Source organism: Eschrichtius robustus, chromosome 5, assembly GCF_028021215.1.
Source record: "Eschrichtius robustus isolate mEscRob2 chromosome 5, mEscRob2.pri, whole genome shotgun sequence".
Lineage (NCBI taxonomy): Eukaryota > Metazoa > Chordata > Mammalia > Artiodactyla > Eschrichtiidae > Eschrichtius > Eschrichtius robustus.
The window spans coordinates 32,240,166-32,263,273 of record NC_090828.1 but is presented as its reverse complement, the minus strand read 5'-3'; the positions used below and the strand labels follow the sequence as shown (position 1 = coordinate 32,263,273).

Here is a 23,108-nt window from a genome sequence, read left to right as displayed (position 1 = left end):
GCTCCTTGGTGAACTAGTGGAGCCCAGAGGGCTGACATGCGGGTTCCTGGCTGACTGGATGATGGTGTCACCCAAGAACTGGGGACATAGGAGGAGAAATAATTTTGATTAGGAAGAACCCTTCTCTTCCAATGCTTTTCTATTTCAGATGGGCAAGCCAAGTTCAGGTGAAGCAGAGATACTTTGGGGGTCCTTTTAGCCCCGTTGTTTAGACTCAGTGGCCTTGGTGTGTGGGCTCTCCTACACCTGCAATTATTGGTTTCAACAAGTTTCAAGCAAAGCAGAAGAAAGATATTCACCTGTGGAACTTCAAACAAGCAAGCACTTAGCCTCCCCAACTCCCGGTGCCCGCAAAGCACGTAATAATAAACACAGCACCTTTAATGTAGCAGAATTTCCATTCCCACCCTCACCCTAGGCATCTGCACACACAAATCAAAACCCTCTTAAGTCATGGAATGAAAAAGTGAAAAAAGTAAAAGCAAACAAAAAGGGCTTCCTGTGGGGTGAATGGAAATTTCTGCCTAGTTTGTTTTCCAGGCACATGAAGAGTAGTTCTGAATAATCAAAACCACAAGTAATTGTATTCTGAACCGAGATTTTTGAGACAAGGAGGAAAGGGAAGGATCCCTTAGAGGGGTCTTTGACATAAGGCTCCGTCTACATAGACACAGGGCCTGCTCTACTTCAACATCAATTTCAACCAAATGTCTTACAAACAGAGAAGTCCATCGGTTGGGAAAAAGCAAACAGATTCCTATCAAACAAAAACACACGTATCCAATTGAACTAAAGCGAACTCAACCGTATTTTGTGTAACTTTTCTCCCCCGAGATAGAAACATTGCACCTAAATTTTATTAGGAAATCTCTTTTGCATTCAGATATTTGGGAACTTCATCTAGGACCTAAGTGCCCTTCTTCCACCAAAATCTGAGGCCAAAAAATCATGTCACCAGTAATTTCTGGCCAGATAAATGAAGACCAGCCTGTGAGTATATTGTGGTAATTAAGAGCATGGAATTCACAGAGTTTCATTGTGTTTGACCTGGCTCCATCACTTACCGGCTGTGTGATCGTGGGCTACTTATTTAATCTCTCTAAATCTCAGTTTCCTCATCTGGGAAATGGCAATAATGACAAGATTTACTTCAGAGAGTAGTTGTGAGAACTGAATGAGACAATTCATGTGAAGCGCAGTACCTGGCACATAGTACATACTCAATAAATGTTCATTATTAGATTCCCTCCTCCATTTTCCTCTGCGTAACTGCAGCTCAGCTCTAGAATTTGTAGCAGCTTTTATCAAATGAAGTAAAATCTCTCTATTCTCAGTTCCAGAGCTAGGCCACAACTAGGTTAGAAAAAGTCAATTATTCTCTACTGCCTGTCTTTGCTGGGAAAGGACTCCAGTAAAATGTCAGTGAGACTCTTGATGCTGTCAGGGCAAAGTAGAAGGGAAAGGAAAGAGATACGGGTAACAGGTTCCCAGGGGACCTCGTGACCCAGTCTGTACCGCTCAGGTTCTACACTTCAAATGGTTTCTTTCACATCCACTATGGAGGCCCAGGAGCCCTAAAAAAGTTACCGGGGAAGCCTCAGCAGCTTGGAAATCACTGCAGGATCAGCCTCCTACCTTACCTTTGGAACCCCTTGACTCTCCAGTAGCTTTAATTGCTTTTTTATAGACCATCCTGGATTCTGCTTCAGAGCCTGGACATTTTGGACTGACACCTTGGTTGCCCTGCCCAGGTGATTCCAGCTTCTCACCTAGATGTCAGCTCTGCAGGCTGAGAATCTATCCTGCCCTGTTACTCCCCAGAAACCTAACCTGGATCCAGCATTCTGGAAGCCAGTTCAGACCTCTGAGTGTTAGGCTCAGCAGGCCTTGGCATGACTGGTTTCACCTGCTTGGTTAAGAGTGAGGATTCTGGAGCCACACACTCCAAATCCAAACACTGCCACTTACTAACTAAGTGACTCGGGCCAGGTAATTTACCACTCTGTGCCTCAGTTTTCCTCATCTGTACAATGGGGAGACTAGCAGTCCCCATTCATAGGATGGTTAAGAGGATTAAATGAATTAATACATGTATAAGACATTATATAAACATATACAAATAATCCACCTACATAAATGTGAAACAATATAAATATAATATTAGCTATATTCACATATTTTATACATATTAAATATATTATATATTATTCTACACTTAACTTTATGTATGCTTTGCATTAACATGTATTATTTCATGTAAAACATTTATATACATATAAACATAATTATTTTTATTATTATTACTGTTGTTTTTGTCTACTCTATCACCCTGCATGGATAGAGAGACCATGGGTAGGCTCTTCAGCTTTCTTGCTTTCATCTGAGGCTATAGGTGTAGAATCCCTGATTTCTACAGACTCTGCTGTACTACGTAAGGCAAGGTCTAAGTTAGATTAAAACCAACTCTAACACTTGGAAAATTACCATCTACAATGAATGCCATGTAAATATTCTTTCTTAGATTCCTGTGTTGCTCTTCTTTCAGTATCATCATTTCAAGTTCTGTTGTAATTTCTTGTCCTATTTCAAAGGCTTTCTTTCTCTGGAGCAAATAGCATAAGATAGAAATGTGTCAAAATACATGCTATTTATCATGTGGTTAATTTTAGATCATGTTATCCCCAAAACTATTGATTCAGAGGAATAGGGTGGTTCTGAAAAGAATAGGCATTGTCTCTTTCACTTCTTTTCATGGAACTGAAATGAGGGTAAAGTTTTCCTCTGTCTTCAAAATCCTTAATAATCCATGGATTAAGCTTAACCCCCATGAGCAATAATGCCATATAGCCACTGACATCAATTAAGAGACACCTCCCTGCCTTGATGGTAAGTGTGACACTACATCAACCCCCAAAAAACCCACTTCCTTTCCAGCAAACAGAAAACAGCAGAGGACATGAATTCACTGGCAGCCTTAAACACTGAAGGAGAAAATTGTGTTTGTTTCTGGCAAACATGAAGTCAGATCTCTGGTATTTCTTTCTCTTCTGCTTCCAAGTTGAAGTTCTAGCAGGTAAGTGACCTACTGAATATTTATTATTAAGTTATAGTTCAAGTGAACATTAAGAAAAATCAATTGGAAAAGGTTTTTTTTTGTTTGTTTGTTTTCAGAAAGTAAGAACGATTACAGAAGAGCCCAAGTCCATGGCTAAGGGTGTTTATGTCACTGTTTTAAGATGAAGAAAAATGTCTCATCGGATCATTAAAACTTTAAATTACCTGCTTGAAGTTACTTTTTAGTGGATAAAGTAGAAGAGTGGCTTACTGTTCTCAGAGAAAGATGAAAGGCAAAATGACTTGTGTCAAGAGAATGAAAATTAAGTAGTCCTGGCATTTGGGCTGGGGATTCTTTCTGAAGGAGAAAATAAGATGGAAGGGCTTTGAAAAGAAGGATTTTGATTTTAATCTTATCTGGGTGGTCTTTTGTCAGAAACGCCCTGGCTGCCACAGAGTTTTTTCGACACTAATGTCAAGGTCCTTCTAAAAGGCTAAGGAGTAGTGGATGATGTAAAAACACTCCCTAGCCTCTGTAGACATTAAAAAAATCATTCTGAAGTCCTCAATTCTTTCTCTTACATGGTATATATCACACTCTACTTGAATACTTTAGATAATGTTACCTACAATGAAATTAATATGTACTTCTGCTGCTTCTTACTTGGTACATTTTCTATTATTTTTGTTTCATCTTTAAGTCTGAGCCTCATGTTCTTGAGGCTGAGAAAAAGCAAAGTGAAATTATATTACATTGGGAAGTTCTACTGACACTAAAAGTGCAGACAGAACTTTTAGTGGGTATAACTTTATTTTGAAATAAGTTTTGCTGTGGTACCAAAAATAGACTTTATTTTTCTCTCCAAAGAATTAAAAAACAAAAGTGTATTGGTCAAATATTTGATCTTGTGGTGGCTCCAATGCTCTTAAATAAAGAGGAAAAAGGAATGAGGAATTAGAGTCTACTTAAGGTCCCAAGGGCAGTTTGGGGCCACTTGCTTGTTTAACTATGGCTTTTATACAACCCAATGAAATCCTTTAGCTGCATGAGCAACAAAGGAATAGCTTTGGAATTGATATTCATTCATTCATTCACTCATCCATTCATTCAGCACCAAGCACTTGTCGTGCAGGAGGTACTGTGCCAGCTGCTGTGTGTACAATGATGAGCAAAATCAGGTCAGCCCCTGCTCTCACGAAGCTAACTGAATGGCTGGGAGAGAGACACTAATCAAATAATCCCATGAATGAATGACAATTACAGGCAGAACTCAGTCCTATCAGAGGATGTAACAAAGAAACCTGCATAGACTGGTGGGTGTGGAGGTGCGGTTGGGGGGTGGGTTCATCCAAGTCTTTCTTGTGGAAGTGGCACTTGAGCTGAGCCTTGGAGGACAAATAGGAATAAATGGGGAGAATGGTGGGATGGTGGGTGAGAACATTCCATATCATGAAAAGAGTAAGTGCAAAGGACCTGTGGCAGGAAGGAATGAAGTAAGTCAGGAAGCTGGAAGAAAGTGGATGTGCCTGAGTACAGAGAGGAAAGGGGTTGGGGATGGTGCAAGATAAGGCAGGAAAGGAAAGCAGAGACCAGACCATTCAGACCATATGCACCATGTGAAGGATTGTGGATTTTCTTCCAAGAACATTGGTTCAAGTCATTGAAGGTTTTGTACTGCTAAAAAGCATCCAATATGCCAAACCCATTTAGGCACTTATGGTGGTGATATTATGCTCAGGAGATTTGAATTAGCAATGGTGTTACCACTGTGGAAGGATCGATCCAGCCTAGGTGGAATTATTTCTAGTTGGCAAATTAAGCTGATGAATAAATTGTACTTCTGGAATGATATTTATCTTGGAAAACCAACGTTCCCCCTCATCAACAGAAAACCATGCCATGTGCAAGCTGTTATCCTATTTGACAGGTGGCAAAATTGGGGCACAAATGGCTAGATGGAGATAGTAAACTGCTGAACAATCTTCATATTCAAAATATCACCACAATGCATGTATCCAGCAACTACCATTTTAAAGGCTCTAAATGCAAAGTAAAGAACCAAACTGAAGTCAACTAAGCTCTTGCAGATCCTTTCCTTTGGCATATTTTTAATCCTCCCAACTATGTAGGCTTTCTCATCCCATGAAGAGGTAGGCATTCTTACTTTCAGTTAATCTTTGAAGAATCTCAGACCAGGAAAGGCTAAGTGTTTGGTTACCTAGTAATTAGTGGCAGAACCAAGATTAGAATTCAAATATGTCTGATTCCAGTATCCACATTCTTTCCACACCATGTTGAAGTAGTGGAGATATAATATGAATCTCAAAGGAGAGAAATTCTCATCAGTTTTGTTATTTGGTTGGTGAGTTAAGAGGAAAGAAATCTTGGTGATTCTCAGTCTTCTATTGATCTCAGTGTAAAACTTAACAAAGTCGTCTTCTTTTAATGATTCTGGAACAATAGGAGGCTCTTAATCGTAAAAGGATCCGAGAAAAATGGGACCCTCTGTCTGCATTTAGAAGACACTCTTTCTAGACATTATGGGCAGTGGAGACCACGCGGGTGACCTGATGAATTCTGGTTTTGGAAAGACCATTCTAAAAGCAGTGGAGCGGGAATGACCAAGGTTGGGTGGTGTTTAATAAATGTGCATGTCTAATGATATGTTCAGGGTGGAAGCTGGAAGGGTAACCCTCAGGCTCATTTTGAGCCTTGATTTTTGTCACCCAGGCACTGAAGCAGTGATTCCTGAACTCCATCACCTCCAAAAAAACCAGCCCTTTGGCGCCTCCAGCACTTGCTCCTCCCCGGAGCTCAGGGAGAGTCCTGCGGAGCTGAGCTGACATTTAAGCCCCTCCCAGCACCTCCTTCCAGGGTTCTTGCTGAATTTACATAATCCACATTGTCCCTCTTTTCTTTCAATAGATGAATTCAGGGCATTCTCACTCAGCACAAGAAGCCTATATTGATTTCACTCCTTCAATATTATGTTTATTTCTATTTTCCTTGGTTGCGGTATTCTCTTTTATTTTTGTTGGTAGAAGGAAGTTTCTTTTAACTCCCCTCTTTCCCTCTGTAATTTGGAAGGTTGACTACACGTCCTAGTTGACTAATTCATTATCACGTTCAGAGCAGCTAAATTGAATATCTATTTATTATTGTAGTAAAGAAAATAATGACAGTAGCCTTGCTTGACGTGTTTACCCCACCTCCCATCCCCCGCAGTGACGTGAGAACTTTGGAATGTTCTCTTTTCACTCTCTTGCTTTCCGCTTAGTGAACCCCTGCCCCATACATGGGTTTTGTTGAAATAACTGAAAACTTGTAGTTGCAGATCATTGCTAAGTTTCCTCTGACAGTATTTCTCTTCTGGTTCAAGAATTCTTTACACTCACGTCACCTTTTCCCAGCGGCAGCATCATTCTTGCCATCTGCTCCTGTCCTGTCACCCTTGTTCCGATCCAATGATCAGAAGACTTCCGTTATTTTCTTCAGATACCTCAAACTCTGAATTCCAGCATGGGTAAAGATGTCTTCCTTTACTCTGATGGGTGACTAATCTCTTTTCTGGGAGTAGGATTCCTGGACTGCACTCTTTTAATAGTCTCTGGATATTCATTCACTGTATGCTGGCTTCTAGGGTTGCAGGTGAGTAGTTCCATGTTAGTCTGCCTCTCATTACTTTGCAAGTAGATTAAAAAGTATCTCTAGAATCTTGTTATTCATTTCAATAATGGAATTCAGGAATTCCACTAGGATATGCCTAACTCTGTGAGTGTTTTCATTAACATTGCTTGGGACTGAGTGAGCCTTTTCAATCTGCAGACTTCAGGGTTTTTGGGGTTTTTTAAATTTCGGGGATATTTTCTCCCAGTAGTTGTTTAGTCATATCTTTTTCTTTGTCTTTTTTCCTTCTTTTTAGACATGCCTATTATTTTCATGTAAGATCTCGAGATCCTTGTTTTATCATCATTAGTGAGCAAAATGAATTTCATAACTTGCCATGGCTGTTAACAACTCCCTCAGATGAAACAGAATATTATAGTTCTTAAATTGCTAGCAGCATATTCCCATTTCTTGGTAGAAACAAAATGTAGGTGTGTAGGGAGGACCTCAATTCTCATCTGAGCTTTGCTCACTGTGTATCCATAGACTTGTTTGACGTAAAAAAAAAAATTGGCCTCAGTATTCACAGTTGTAAACCGAGCAAAACCCACAGTTCATGCTGTCTCCCTATCCTAAGAATATAAATTTTATACATAAAAAGATGTACTGGGCTTTGCAAATTCAAAGCCCAGTATATATATATACACATATATATACATATATATACATATACATATATACATATGTATATGTGTATATACACACACACACACATATATATACCAATCATTTGTAGCCTTCAATACCCAAAGAAAAGACCACGTTTACTCCATAAATGGCATCTCTGTGTTACTGCTCTTCTAATAAATTGAGTCTATTAAATGACACGGTTTCGTCATTCTAAGTAAAATAAGAATGTGGCGTTCAGTACCTTTTGAGGAAAATTCAGAATTATACTTTGGAAAGTGGAACTTAAATATGTAGAAAACATGTAACACAAATGAAAGCTGTTGGTCAACAAGCAATTTTTTTCCATTAGTTTGGCCTGTATGGTCGATTGAAACAGACTGAGATTTGCAAGTTTAAAGAGAGAGTCAGAAATTGGGATATGAATCTCCTCTGACTCTCGTATAACATACTGATGGCTGCATCTACTTTGCATGAGGAAAAGCTAAGAAGAAGCAGTTTGTCTTTAAAGGAAGGTGATGGACTCAAGAATTTTGGGCTCAAGAATTTTGAGTCAGTCAACCACTAGTTCTGATAGAGTCTTTTGTTTTTCTTAGTGTGTTGCCATAGACATGGCACTTCCAACAAGCAACAAAGAATCACTTAAATGGAACTTTTTTGAATATGAGAAATCAAACTTTTATAGCCAACATTTATTCTCTCCTAGGGCTTAGCACGAAAAAAAATTCATTCATGAAAAAAACAAGAAACAAAACCTCTACTGCCCTCACAATTCAAGTTCTGCTCATTTTGTACTATCTAAGACTGAAGCAAAATCTCCTAGTAGTTCCTGTTTGCTCTTATTTAATTATAATAGAGTTTCTTGTAGATGTGAATACATCTTTTTACATTTCTACAGGCAGATAAGTTACAGAATACTCATCAAGAATTTAGATCCCATCAGAGCAAGGACCCAGACTTTGTTGCAGGTTTAAGTATACAGGGCAGTTCAACACACAATGATCCATGAATGAGGCTGTCTAGGGAAACAGGTATGTTAAAGAATGTATTTTCACATCAAATAAATAATTTTATATATTTTTTTGGTGCATAATAACCTTTTCAGTCGTAGAATACATATGTGGCACCAATGTAAATACTACTTTAAGTATTTGGGACAATTATACACCCAATACATCTTGAAGGAAAAGAAATACTTGAAAATAACTTCCAAATCTAGCTTAATGTTAAAAGCTTCTTTTTCGTTTTCTTCTCTTTTCTTAGCAAGTCTCTTTAGCTTCTGTGCTTCAGCTTCTATAAAATTAAGGGGTTGGACTAGATTATTGGACTAAACAGCTCCTTAGAAATGTGGACTCTGATATCAAATTGTCTAGGTTCAAATCATGGCTCCACCACATTTTGCCTCTATGACCTGGGGCCAGTTACTCAAGCCTCAGTTTCCTCATCTGTAAAATAGGAATAAAAACAGAAAATCTGATGTCAAATGTTGTTATGAACATCCAATGATATATTGCACGTAATGAATTTGAAACCATAATACATGGGAAACACGCAATGCTTGTAAGTTGCAATTATTATTACTATTTGGAAGTTTTTGAAAGCTTAGATGTTTATATAACTCCAGAACTATTGGGCTTCAGACAATTGGTTGGGCATCATTCAGTGTGAGACTTTGCCTTTGGACTTGGAAACAAGCATTCTCCATTATCCAGTAGATTGGATCCCCTGCTCTGTTTTTCTTGCTCACCTCCTCACCTCATTGCAGGACATTTACCAACCAGGCTCAGCTTTCATATTCTTCTATTCATTCATTCATTTATTATTATTGAGCATCTAATGTATTCCAGGTCCTAGGATTATTTAAGTGACCATGATACAGTCTTTATCCTTGTGAAGTTTATGTTTAAATGAGGAAGACAAAAATAATTATGATCTAAGCTTATACACATTATAACTATATTGCTATAAACAAGGCTTTATTGAAATCATTGAGATAGGAGTCTTTGTCTGGGGGTCTCAGGGACAAAGCGGTTTTTTAAAGTGGTTCTTAAAGAATGAATGAGGATTTCTAAGCAGATAAAGCGGTAATGGGATATTCTAGTCTATGGGGATAGAAGTAACAATGTGAAAGTAATGGCCAAAAAGTATGGTGTAGCTTGAAGCTATATGGTCCCTGAGATTGTGAAAGGATTTTGTGTCATTCCAAGAAAATTGATTTATTTTTTTACCTCATAAGCAACAAGGTAGTGGATATTTTCAAACTGGGGAGTGAAATGCTTTGTAGAAACGCAATTTTGCAAGCAGCATGGAGAATGGATTTGGAGGGAGAGACTACTGTTGAGAAGGCCAGTCAAGAAGATGCTTCCACAGATGAGGAAGATGTGAAAAAGTCCTAGTTTGGCAATGGGAATGGGGAAAAACCATCCATGAGCTAGAGTCAACTGGACTTGGTGACCAATTGGATCAGGACAGTTGGAGAGAGGGAGTAATGAGGAAGACTCTGAGGTCCTGATGCCTTAAAGGACAGGACTTGGGTTTGGTGAGTGGATGCTGAGTTCAGTTTGGAAATGTTACTCTTGATATGTCAGTGGACACATCCAGATGGAGACGTTGAAAGGAAACTGGAAATAGGGAACTAAGCCAAGGGGAGGAGTGGGCTGGAGATGAAGGTGTGGGTTACTGGAGTAGAGAGTAGAGTTTATTCTAATTACTTTGTAAATATCGCTACGAAGTTTTATAACACTTTTGGGATTTCTCCATTTTCACAAAGAAAATCAGTTTTTACGAGGAGAAAATCAACCTTTCATTAAAAAAATTATGCATTTTAGAGAACCAAAGGTTGTTTTACCCCCTCTACAGAGTTCCTTGGAGAATAGAAAATTCACACATTGTGTGTGTGTGTGTGTCAGCGTGCGTGTGCACGTGCAGGTGCGCTCATAGTCTTTTGCCTTTTTAACTTTCTCCTTACTTTTTTTCTTCATTTTTTTTGACTTCCTTTTCTGCAAATGTTAAGACTTGGGATTAGGCTTATTTTGCCTACCCTTGCTACCGATTTCAATCACTACTTTAGATTATGGATGCCTTTGAATAATAATGTAAATATAGAAATTATGCATATATAAAAATCTGCTAATCAGGATTCCAAAAGTTTTAGCTAGTAGATGCATAAGAAATGACAGTGGTTTTATGAGAGGTAAAAAAAAAAGTGGTAGAAAGCATATTTTTTAAATGACAGAATTTCTTAGGAAAAGATCAAATGTAACAAAACCCTAATATAAACATTGCAATTTTTAGAACTTCACTTCTTACGTCACATTCATGTGCTGTGCTAAGCTAAAGCTTATCATTGTTGGATTACAGAAAATATTTTTAATAAGCACTATCAATAATTGCAAACTCAGGAACTCTTATCTTTCGATCACTCAGACCTTTGTGGAGGTTTGTGGTTAGAAGTCTGAGTTAAGGAGAATAAAGTGAAATTGCTGATCCGTCTCATATCCCCTGCACTGTGTGGGTTTTCTAAGTGTTTTTGCTAAAAGATTTTCAACCAGGCATAATACAACTGCTTATAAAGAGTCCTGGCAGGATGGGTTCTATCAAGACAATCTTACACTGAAGAAATGAAATAGTTTAGATGTAAAAGAATCAATTTGTAAATAAACTTCTGAATCATAATGCGATTCTCAGCTGAATGACCCTTTTCTTCAGAGATTTTTTTCTTAATAGCTCCCCAAAAAGAAGATGCAAATGCTTTTATCTTTTAAAAATTTTGAAGATCTAAAGAAATCATCTGATATAAACATTCTGATTTTACTCTTGAAACCTTAGTCTGCTGATATCAACAGTAATGTTATAAAAATCATAGCAGCAGTTAACAGGTTTGAACCTCTATTGGAAAGATTGCACCCTTTAGACATGGTAGTCAATGTGATTAAGATATAGCACCTATTTTCTAGAGTACTTATAATCTAGGAGCACCAACAAGAAGTAAACAGATATGGTAGCAAAACGAAAATGAAGTCTGAATATTCAGATTTTTAGACTCATCACCAGGATTCAAGAGAACATATTCCTGTTTGTGTTTTTAGCAATGCACTAAATGCTAAATTTTATAGCATGGTGTTTCTATTGCAAATCACTCACATGCTCTGGTTATGAAACATCTGGATGTATTACAACAATCATTGGTTCAGAGGCACCTGTCCTGGACATCCATTGGGCAAATTTAATGATTCTGCACTTTAGAGGATACAAATAATAACCAGGTTGAAACCTGTCTTCCCTTCTATAGACACAAAAGAGCCAAGAGAATAGTCAACAATCTAAACAAGTCTTTATGAACCTGGTAGATATTTATAATAGTTAAAGAACGTGCTTCTTTAAAGCTCAGCCAGATAATATTCATTAGAACCTGACATCCCAGTTGAGGAGGTGTCTTCTGTACGTGATTGTATATTTGCACGTACTTGTCTGCAGAAGAAAGGCAACATGCCGTAGCTAACCCTGGGATCGTGTCCCAGCTATGAGCTATGTAATCCTGGGAAAGATACTCAGTTTTCTGGCCCCAGTTTAGCTTGATAAATTTAAGTGTACAATTTAAAATGAAAGGCTTAACTGAATCATTTCTAAGAGCCCTTTTGATTCTTATATTCTATAGTCTACGCTTTATCTCCCCAGATTTATAACATCACTGAGATCTACATATCCATTCATCCATCCATCCATCCAATACATATTTATTGTGACTTACTACTTACCAGGTGCTACTGTAGATACTTGGGATGAATCTGTGAATAAAATCAACAAGGTCCCTCATTTTAAAGCTTATGTTATAGTGAGGTAGCCAGACAGTAAACAAGAAAACGAAGCAGACAGCAACCTCAGGTAATATGCTAGAAAATGACTTGCAGTGTGTTTTGGATTGAGCGGTCAATGGTTGCTGGAGAAGTAAGAAGCAGCCACATGAAAATCAGAGATAACATTCCAGGCAAAGAAACAACAAATTCAAAGCCCTGGGGACCAACTTCTTGTGTTTGAGGAATAGAAAGAAGAACAGTGTGACTGCAGTGTGGTGAGTGGCTGGTATAAAATGGTGTTAGCGAGACAGGGTAGATCACGCAAGTCATGGAAACTAGCATAAGGAGTTAGATTTTCTTTTAAATGAGATGGGAAGACCCTGGATGCTTTATAAGCAGGGCAAGTATACTATCTGATTATGTATGTAAGAAGATTATTCTGGTTTCCCTGAGGAGAGTGGATGGTGAATGGGTGTGAGTGAGAGCAGAAAGTTAGGAAGCTCTTGTCATCCCAGAGAGAGAGAATGCTGGTTTGGACCAATTGCAGCTTAGATGGAGAAATGGGTAGATTCTACCAGACATAGAACAGAGCTGCAGGAAATTAGACTTTCTTCCTGTAGAAGGATTTCAACAGTGATCCTCTAAGACTCAGTCTATAGTGACCACTTTGTAGCTTCATGTGGTTGCCTGCTTCCATTATACTTCCTTTGGTTGTTGCTAGTGGCACTTCAACCTCAGATTGTACCCCAAATCTTTCATCTGCCCAAGAAGCTGTGTGACCTCGGACAAATAATCTAATCTGTCTGGGTCATCAGTTGTCTGTATGTGGAAAAATTGGACTTGCTGTATGATTTGTATGTTTGCTAGGCTTGACTGTGTATGATGCTGGGCAGAAGTTGAATCATGTTACAGGAAACACAAGTGTGAAGGTAGGGGTGTTTACAGGATGTCTGAAACATGTACAGACTGTATATGAGAGCGTATGGGGATTGGAAATGGAGATGGTTATGGTAGGGAGAGTGAGGAACATATCAAAGACAGTGTGAGAGAATATTTTGGAGGATAATTTTATATTAAAAAGCGGTATGTGTGGGCTTCCCTCGTGGCGCAGTGGTTGTGTATCTGCCTGCCAATGCAGGGGACACGGGTTCGAGCCCTGGTCTGGGAAGATCCCACATGCCGCGGAGCAACTAGGCCCGTGAGCCACAACTACTGAGCCTGCGCGTCTGGGGCCTGTGCTCCGCAACAAGAGAGGCCGCGATAGTGAGAGGCCCGCACACCACGATGAAGAGTGGCCCCCGCTTGCCACAACTAGAGAAAGCCCTCGCACAGAAACGAAGACCCAACACAGCCAAAACTAAATAAATAAATAAATAAACCCAAAAGTTAAAAAAAAAAAAAAAGCGGTATGCGAAGCGAATTTAAGCTTGATATAAGGGAAGAAAGAACAAGAAGAAAGAGATTGATGAGGGGAATAGTCACAATTTTCAACTACTGGTATGACAGGGGAACTGACCAAAGAGATTTGACACCCAATCAAAGCAGACACCGGCTATAAAAAATGGTGCTATCATACCAGTACACCTGACTGAATATTAGACTTGGAGATAAGAACATCCAGGGAAGGTGGAGAAAAGATTCTAGCTGCTTCAGCAGTTATAAGGAACTAACATATTCAGATTTTCCTTAAATCGTCTATCCATTAAATGCTTTAGTCATGATTATAGGAATGATCTCCTTTTGATACTATTTTCCAAATATCATCAAAGGGGCTTCCCTGGTGGCGCAGTGGTTGAGAATCTGCCTGCCAATGCAGGGGACACGGGTTCGAGCCCTGGTCTGGGAAGATCCCACATGCCGCGGAGCAGCTGGGCCGGTGAGCCACAATTACTGAGCCTGCGCGTCTGGAGCCTGTGCTCCGCAACAAGAGAGGCCGCGATAGTGAGAGGCCTGCGCACCGCGATGAAGAGTGACCCCCGCTTGCCACAACTAGAGAAAGCCCTCACACAGAAACGAAGACCCAACACAGCCATAAATAAATAAATTAATTAATTAATTAATTAATTAAAAAATATATATATCATCAAAGACTAAGGATTTTGTGATTAGGTATTTGAGCATATCTGTTCTACAGGTGCCAAAGTAATTATGAAGCAATTGATTAAATCCCCTGTCAGATTCCTTTAGTTGAAAACATTCAAGTAGCAGACCAAGAGTTGCCAAATCGTTTTCCAGATGGAAAGTTTAAGCATCGGGTATGTGGACACTTAAGTCAGGCTTCTTGTCACCACATTTAATAATAAAAAGGTGATCTAGGTAGTTTTTAGATTAAAAATGATAAAACAAATAACTAAGAGTGTCCCGTAGAAATGACACTTTGGGATCTCCAGTTACTCCTCTGATGTCAATGGCACTGTCACTCGAGAAAAACTTAGGTAGTTTTCCTCGCCATACCTAAATGTTTTTATGGGCCAGGAAGATTGTCTCATTAATTTTCATTTCTCCTGACTTCATGGAACAGCCCAGTAAGATGCTGGGACAGAGAGAGAGTATTATGGAAACATGGTTTCTCCTCTGGAGAACCCAACAGCAAACTAGTATCTCTCTTGGTTGTTCACGGTCTCATCTAGATATGTTCTCATCCTCAATCCATAGAGAGTAAGTGTTGGAAAGAACTTTAAGATGTCTTGGTCTCACTTCCTTATTTCACAGCTGAAGAGACTAAAGTCTAGAGAGGTATCCTTGTCACAGAGACTTGCTAATGGCAAAGCCAGAATTTTCCTCTGGTTTCCTTGGGAACCACTGCATTGCACTTCTATCACCCTGCATCGCCAACCATTATATTTCATCTTGCGTTGGGTTATAGGTCATAGTGTGGGCCCCAAAGGAGAAAAAGCTGCTGATAAAATCATCTTCCGAAGTAGAAGACAATGCATCTACATCTGTGTGTGCACAAGGTGGCCGCAGACACTTTTGTTCCAAGATCTCTTTGTGGTTTACACACTGCTATTTTAAAGTCCTTGGGAAATTTGCTCTGAACATTTCTAAAGGAACTGTGAACCAGCTCACTGATTTTATCTTCTGCAATAGACAGTAAAGACATAAGCATCAAAGCAATAGTAGTGCAACATAATTTACTTTCAGACAAATAAGTCCCCATGCAAATCATCTTTCACTTTAATCTAATGTAGGTTGCACCTATTCTCATGTGATGAGTTTTTCCCCTTTGCCTTTTGCTTACATTTACCCTCAGTTCTTTAAATGAAACAAGCATTGTTTTTCTTTTTTATACTTGAAAACTATTTTATTCTAGAGCAAAACGTCTATTCACAAAAGTGAAAAAATATAAATGTACAATTTAACGAATAGTTACAAAACATACTACCTTACTCCTACAATTATCACAGGTCAAGAGGTAAAACATTGTCAGCCCACAGAAGCCTCTCCACCCTTTGTCTTCCTTCCCGATTCCAATTCCTCTTCCCCTTTATACAGAAGCATCATACTGAATTTTGAGATATTCATTTGGTTTATATATTCTGTTTCTATTCTTTTAGTCATTATGCAAGAAATCACAACATGCATACTTCATTTATCAAAGTCTCAAGTTGCATACACCGTTTCTAGCCTCCTAGACAATGTGTTTTAGGTTGACAGTTTCTTTCAGTACTCTAAAGATATAAGATGTAATTCCACTGTATCATGACTTTTACTGTTGATGTTGAGATACCACCTGTCTGTCTAACAGTTGCTTCTTAGAAGGTAGTCAGTCTCTTTTCCCTGGCTGTTTTTAGGGTTTTTATTATGATTTGTCTAGATGTGCATATTTAAAAAAAAATCTGCTTGTGATTTGTTAGGATTCTTGAACCTGTGGATTTTGATTGCATTCTGAATAGTTTTTCTAGCCGAATTTTCCAGTTCAACAACTCTCTTTAACCATCTAATAGGCTCTTAACATATCTGCTGAGTTTCTAATCTCAGTGTGGTTTTTTTGCCAATTCTAGTTGGTTCTTTTTCAAATTAGTTGACTTTTTTTCTTTGTTTCCTGTGATCTATAGATATTATTACAAGTTTGTCTTTTATTTCCTTAAACACAGAAGGCTCAATTGTTTTATTTTGGGGATCTGATGATTTAAATATATAATTGTGTATTTGGTTTTGGAGTCTGTTGTTTCTGTTGTTGTCTTGTTTCCTTGCATGTCTGATTATTTTTTATGGTATGCTTGTCATTATAATTATTATTTGTAGATACGAGTTGAAGCCTAGGATGTAAACCTTTTCTTTCTGTAATAGTTTGCATTTTTACTTTTAAAAGCTTAGGGGTAATAATAATCCAAAATCACCTTAGACAAAGTTCAATTATTGAGATTTTCTGGACCACTGAAGTGATTTGAAGGTGGGCTATAATCTGCATGAAGGCTGGTTTACTTCTGGTTTAACCTGTATTCCAAGGCTGTAGCCCTTTGGGATTTTGAGGAGCTTATTGAGGAGAATGTCTTTTACTAGATTTCTCGCTTTCAGACTCTGGGAGTTGAGACTTGAAAGCAGAAGTTTGAATCTGGGAGAGCAGCACATGCTCTCGAAGTAAAAGCAACTTCTAACCTTCGCTTATCTCTCTGGATTCCGGTTCTTCAAGTTTAATCTAGTAATTTCTTCTTTTTTTCAGCTCTTTAATCCTTTACATTAATATTTTTAGACATTTCATTCAGCGTGTTTGGTTGTTTTGGTGTGGGAATTAGTTTGAATAACCTGGACTGCCATACTGAAAACTAGAACGCTTGTGTATATTTTCACAATCAAATCCCCAAGTTGAAAATCTATTCCCTAGCAATATGAGAGATATAAATGAAAGCCTACAGGTATTAAGAAAAATAAGTAACTATGGTGAATTTTAAATAAAAAGAACGCACTGGTGTAAGCAGAACTGTGACAAGTGAAGCCAGGAGGGTAATGCTAGTCCTGTTATAAAGTGGAACAGTTCTTTCCGAAAGCAACATGGCGGTACCGAGTGTTTTCAGAGTCTTTAAATATTTTGCCCACATGTCAAAATATTTACATAAAATCAAAATGCTGAAAATAACCCCAACAGTCAACATTAGTAGAATGCTTTAACAAATTATGATAGATTAACATTATGCCCTTTTATATAGCCATTAAAAAGGATAAGTATGATGACTATGTAAAAAATGGAATGTTTATGATATAACATTAACTGCCAATAGAAGAACAAAAGGAATAGGTTTGCTATATAAAATAAGTATATGTCTGGAAGATAAAGAGCAAAAATGCAGAAATAGTATTTCTATTTCACTGGAAAAGGAGGAGTAGGTAATTTTTTTCCTTAAAAATTCTTTGTACTTGTTACATAGTTTTCTCAAGAATAAAAACAGGGATTTCAAAATTTAAGCTAAAAACTGTCATGCTAATAATTTTTCCCAATTTCAGCATGAAACTTTGTCATATTAAAAAAAGAAGAAGAAAAAAGGAAGGGAAAGAGTTGTTTGAACTTATAACTGAATAACTCAGAATCTGCAACCAGGCCAAATCCATTTCAGTTTCCTTCTTCTGTGATCCCCATGTAGCTTGCAAAAACAACCTTGGTTTCCTATAAGCTAAAATTTATTTTAAAAAATGAAAAAGTAAACAAAACTCTGGGTCTTTACCTTTATCATCAGACTTTGATTCAGTTCTCAATGGTTGAGGTTCAGCGAAGACATGTTTCTATCATTTGAAAATGATTCATCTGTTCTTTCACTCTCTAGCGGGAGGGTATAGTGTAAATATATACTCTTATATAACCATTCATTTTTAGTTTAAGCTGTTTTGTGCTTTAAAAAGTTTTTTTCCTAAACTATGTCTATCCCCAAATCTCTCATTGTTTGACTAAAGTGCTAATCCTCCTTCAAGTTCAATTTTCAAAGTCACTTTCTCCAAGTGGCATTATCTGATTCTCCAGTCAAAATGTGACCCCATCTACCTTTACTTGACTCCATTCCTAGCATGAATTATGGTGCATGACTTCATATTTATCTATCATCTGTCTCCAGCATGAAATCTGCCCAAAGGCAGGAACCATTTCTCTTTGGTTCATACTATGTAAATATGTTATTTAATATATTACATATTATATATTCATATATGATAAACAAGTCTCTGGTTAGGTTTTTTCCCAAGACACAGTTTTACCTTCATGTTCTATTTTTTGGTTGTGAAGTTCCTGCATTTTGTTGCAATAAAGGTGACTTTATGAAGAGAAGAGATGACTTTTGTGCTCAAATATAATGATTAGGTCAACAGAATCATAAAATGTCACTTTTTTTTTTTTTTTTTTTTTTTTTTATCCAGGAGAATTCAATGCTTCTGCCACGTCTGAGATGTTTATATTTCACAATGGAGGTGTACAAATTTTATGCAAATACCCTGATACTGTCCAACAATTTAAAATGCAGTTGTTGAAAGGGAATAATATACTCTGTGATCTCATTAAAACAAAGGGAAGCGGAGACACGGTGTCCATCACGAATCTGAACGTCTGTCAATTTCAGTTATCCAATAACAGTGTCTCTTTTTTTCTGTATAACTTGGACAGTTCTCATGCCAGCTATTACATCTGCAAACTATCAATTTTTGATCCTCCTCCTTTTCAAGTAGATATTCTAAGCAAAGAATATTTGAATATTTACGGTAAGACATTGTTTTAATCTTCTAGACTTAAGAGTACATAGACATTTGAACAATTTTTCTCACTAATGAAAACAGTTAAACAAATAAGTATCTCTTGTGTTGGAGTTCATTTCGGTGCAATTGATGGCAATAATTTATGATGAAATATATCAATACAAGGATGTTTATTAATAATAAAAATAATTATATTAATCAGCAATATGAAATTTAATCATATAGACTGCTGAGTTAGAAATAGGTTATGTTGTCTCTAAAACACACATGCCATTGAAAATCAGGACAAAAATTAGGAGAAATATCCAAACCCATGGCTTAATGGCTGTTGCTTCTATTCACCTAAAGTTTAAGGTTTGGGTTTTGTGCTGGGAATTGTGGAATTAAGTGAGATGATTGAAAACAATAGTTTTATACCTTTACTTTTCCTACTTATTCTTTTGCAAAAACATAGACAGCGAAGTCGTTTCTATTAACCACATTTATAGAAATATACGTGCATAGAGTCTTCGGTTTTAGTTTCTGGATCCTTGCTATCATACTGAGATGATGTTATTTATTTACTGTTTACTGGATTTCATGATTGTAATGAAGGCAAGCTTTATGGCAAGCTGTTTAATTTAAACAGCTCTTTTAAATTTGTTAAGTGAACTTGTGATTCAGCACTGAAAGAGGAGATTTGATTCTGAGAGTTTTTCCTTACCTTAATTTTTTTCCAACCCAGAATCACAGCTTTGTTGCCAGCTGAAGTTCTGGTTACCCATAGGATGTGCGGCTTTTGTTGTAGCGTGCATTTTTGGATGTGTCCTTACATGTTGGCTTACAAAAAAGGTGAGCAATGTTGATCTTTTCTTGCACTGGCTTTACTGAGGAATACGAGCAGTTATTTACTCATCAAAGTAAGTATTGCTCTTGCCAGAGTAATTTGATCAACAGGTAGATGATTTCCTTTCCTCAAGATATGCCTACTAATTAAACTACTAACTTGGAACAGAAGCTTATTTACTTTATAGCCGCTTCATTCCAAAAGGAATTCAGTGGCTTACAAAGAGCTATGTCATTATTATTATTCAAAAAAGATAAGGAAATTGGGGCCACGGAAAGACAAAAAGGCAGGAGGAGGGTTATAAGATTAAAATAGTTGCTTCCGACTTTTAAAAACTATTACATGTGGGCTGCAAATTTGATTCTAAGTTTCCAAAGTCAGGGCAGATGAAACAATGAGTTATACATTTTCCTCAACCAGTCAATTAAAAAACAATCAGTGAGAAAGTCTCGTAGGGCACCATCAGTAGTTGAGAAGGAAATTGCCAGCTTCTTTACGTGGTAAGTTATTAGGACTCCTTGCTTTTAAAGAAAACCACTGAAAAGCTAGGCAGAAAGAGAAAAGAATAACAACAACGATAACAACAAAAATCTCTCTGTGCTGGGGGATATTCTTTTTAGTGCATCACAAAACGGGTTCTCAATCAAAGAACCTATACCATTTTGCATATTATGCAAGGGTGTTAGCACCCTCAGGTATATCCCAGTGTGATCGTTGGCCATACAGTGAGTATATCTGTGTCAGAAGGGAATTTGAAAGGAGAGATAAAGAAGGAAGAGAGGAAGATAAGCCCGGTCGTCTAAGTCTACTGGGGAAGGGACAGTAAAGGCATAAATGAGAAAAGACGTTGAGCAGAAACAGTTTTTATTTCAAGCCTTTTTCATATTGTTCTCCTACTTAGCCTAAAGTCAGGAGCCTAAGTCACATTATCACACTTTGTCATATACTGCTTCAACAACGAATAGAAAACAGTAACAAACACACAAACACATCCCCCACAGGCATGGAGGTGGGGAAGAGCAGATGACAAATCACGTTTCTGACTTTTCTTGCAGAAGTGTCCTTCCAGCGTGCATGACCCTAATAGTGAATACATGTTCATGGCAGCAGTGAACACTGCTAAAAAGCCTGGACCCACAGGTACAGTGACACGAGGGGGCTTGGGAAGGGAAGAGCGTTCTTTACATGAAGCCTAGAATTTTAATTTTTTATTTTAAAGGAAGGGAAAATGTCTCTAGGACTGAATTTTAGTATTTTCTGTACAAAGCCACATTTTCATTTTAACTGAATTGATGCTCTCTCCAGTTCATTGAAAACAACATGTCTATAAACCACTATTAAAAATAAACAAAAAGTTCATAAACACCTATGGTATCAAGGCAATCTTCCAATCGATATTTTAAAAATTGGGGTGATTCTAAGTCTTCCTTGTTAAAAAGTTCATTAAGTCATACGATGAGATTTATTGAATATCAATTTAGTGTAAATTACTGAGTGAGGCACTGTGGGAGATACACAGATATGAAGGTTTTCGACTGAGATTTGGAAGAAAGATCTGGGCTGGTGTTCCCAAGGGGAAGAAGGAGGAATTGGTGAAGATGTTGTTATTTCAACGTAAAAAATGTGCATGGTTAGAGAAATTGGTTGGCTGCGGAAGTCAGTTAGGTGAGACTTTGACCTTTTTCATTCAGAGTGAGTGTTTCGTTCAGAGTGAGTGTCGTAGTGTTCTTAAGTTGAGGACCATCCCAGAAAGTCTGAAATATCCATTCTTGTAAATGTTATGCCTTTGAGGTTGCAGTGATGGAAGGTGTATAATGAGACAGAAGCCACTGCATTTCTGCCACCACTCAGTGGTAAAGGACTTGTATAAAAGGGATGCACAAAACACCTGTAATCATGGAATTAAAGCATGGGAAGGGGCTAAATCGCCTTTAGTCCTCATTTTTTTTTAGATGAAAGAAGTTGATGTTTCTTCTGGTGTTCAGTGATTCTTTGGTTCTCCAGAGAGTTGATACCATAGCTTTGACACTAGCAAAGAGCTTGTGTTTCATTATTTTGCTATTGGAAAAAAAAATCTTTTCTCTCAATCTCTGTGCTTGTAATAATGTGTCTGTCTTAATTTGGGTCCCTGAAAGCAGACCCTGAGACAGACACTTGGGTGCAAGTAGTTTATTTGGAAGGAAGAAGGGGTGAGGGAACAGGGAGAGGGAGACAGGAAAGGCAGAAAAGCAGATGAAGGTTGCATTACTAAGATCTCAGCTAGAGGCCACAGGACTTCTGAGAAGTATACAGATGTCTCCCAGAATTGTTCTTCTGAAGGATGGCAAATGGGGCATTTATCCATTGGCTCCCATCCCCACTGGCTTGGGGTTGCCTGCAAGATGCATTAATCTCCCTTGTTCCTGAGCCGTGCTCTGTGCATGCCATGAGGCTGCTCTTAAGCCTTCAGAGAAAGCCCTGAGGCAGAAAAGCAGAGAAATGCAGGGTGGGGCTATTTTGCTAGAATAGTCAGCATGCTCAGAAGTGGTGCAGCTGAAATCAGAGGGGGGTAGTTTCATGCCCCATCTACCAAGCCTAGCATATATCTTGCAATTGCATGTAAACAAATAGTAACTGAAAATGGCCAGAGTGTAAGCTTCTTGAGGGTAGGCAGGGTCTTTCTTCTGTATTCCGACAGCATTACACATATACAATTCCAGGCAGAGCATGACTCAGCACCGCTGTCAAATATTTGTTATTATACGAATAACACCGTGCTGAGTAATGTGTATTGGGTAGAGGGAGAGAAGACCTAAGACAGTCCTTGTCTTCAGTTTATAATGTCACTGGGACAGGTAATATGTTTGCATGGAGGGTGGAGTCACGTGATAGTGTTAAAAGTACTCAATTAATTGCAAAGTGGTAGAGTCCAGACAAAGTTTGCAACAGGAGCCAAGAGTGGGCTGGGTAAAACTCCATGGAAAACGTGGAATTGGTGCTCAGTCTTGAAGCATAAAGAAGAGTTTGGACGGGGTATGTGTTTGCCTGTGTGTGTGTGTGTGTGAGTGTGTGTGTGTGTGTTTACAAGAGGCAGAGGAAAGGGGAAGCCTTGCTAAAGGGGATTGGCACATGGAGAGCTTTTAAAGAACTTATGCTAAATTTTTGTTACAGATGTGACCCGTAATTTGGAACTCTCTGGCAACCAGGCATGAGCCACACTGGCCAGTTCCCTCCAACTTGAAGAGCAAGATTCTCTGTTTCCTGGACCACAGAGAGTCTGACTTGATTTGACTACATACATCTTTTGCTGATGTTTTGTTCAGTCTGGACCAGTGACTATATCAGTCAATAGGGATTTTAACAGACTGCCTTAGTACTGTAGAGTTCTCTCAAAACAAATACCCTCTCGCACCTAGCTTTATAGAAAGCCCAGCTTGTGTGTGCTCAACAAACAGACCTCACTGGGATGGAAACCCTGTCT

The 23,108-nt window shown here is 38.2% G+C and overlaps 1 protein-coding gene across 1 annotated transcript; it reads left to right on the top strand.

The window, feature by feature from the left end:
* The first annotated feature begins 3,015 nt into the window (after positions 1-3,015).
* ICOS (inducible T cell costimulator) lies at positions 3,016-22,839 on the top strand. Its single transcript, XM_068543672.1, has 5 exons — positions 3,016-3,073; positions 18,490-18,828; positions 19,547-19,653; positions 20,704-20,788; positions 22,799-22,839. The coding sequence occupies exons 1-5, from the start codon at positions 3,016-3,018 to the stop codon at positions 22,837-22,839; spliced, it is 630 nt and encodes a 209-aa protein (XP_068399773.1).
* The last annotated feature ends 269 nt before the right edge of the window (positions 22,840-23,108 follow it).

Bases quoted from the DNA above. Each gene is read 5' to 3' on its own strand.
- ICOS (XM_068543672.1), top strand. From the start codon at position 3,016: ATGAAGTCAGATCTCTGGTATTTCTTTCTCTTCTGCTTCCAAGTTGAA. The intron at 18,829-19,546 runs GTAAGACATTGT...TTTCCAACCCAG, and splicing joins AGAATATTTGAATATTTACG to AATCACAGCTTTGTTGCCAG. The intron at 19,654-20,703 runs GTGAGCAATGTT...CTTTTCTTGCAG, and splicing joins CATGTTGGCTTACAAAAAAG to AAGTGTCCTTCCAGCGTGCA.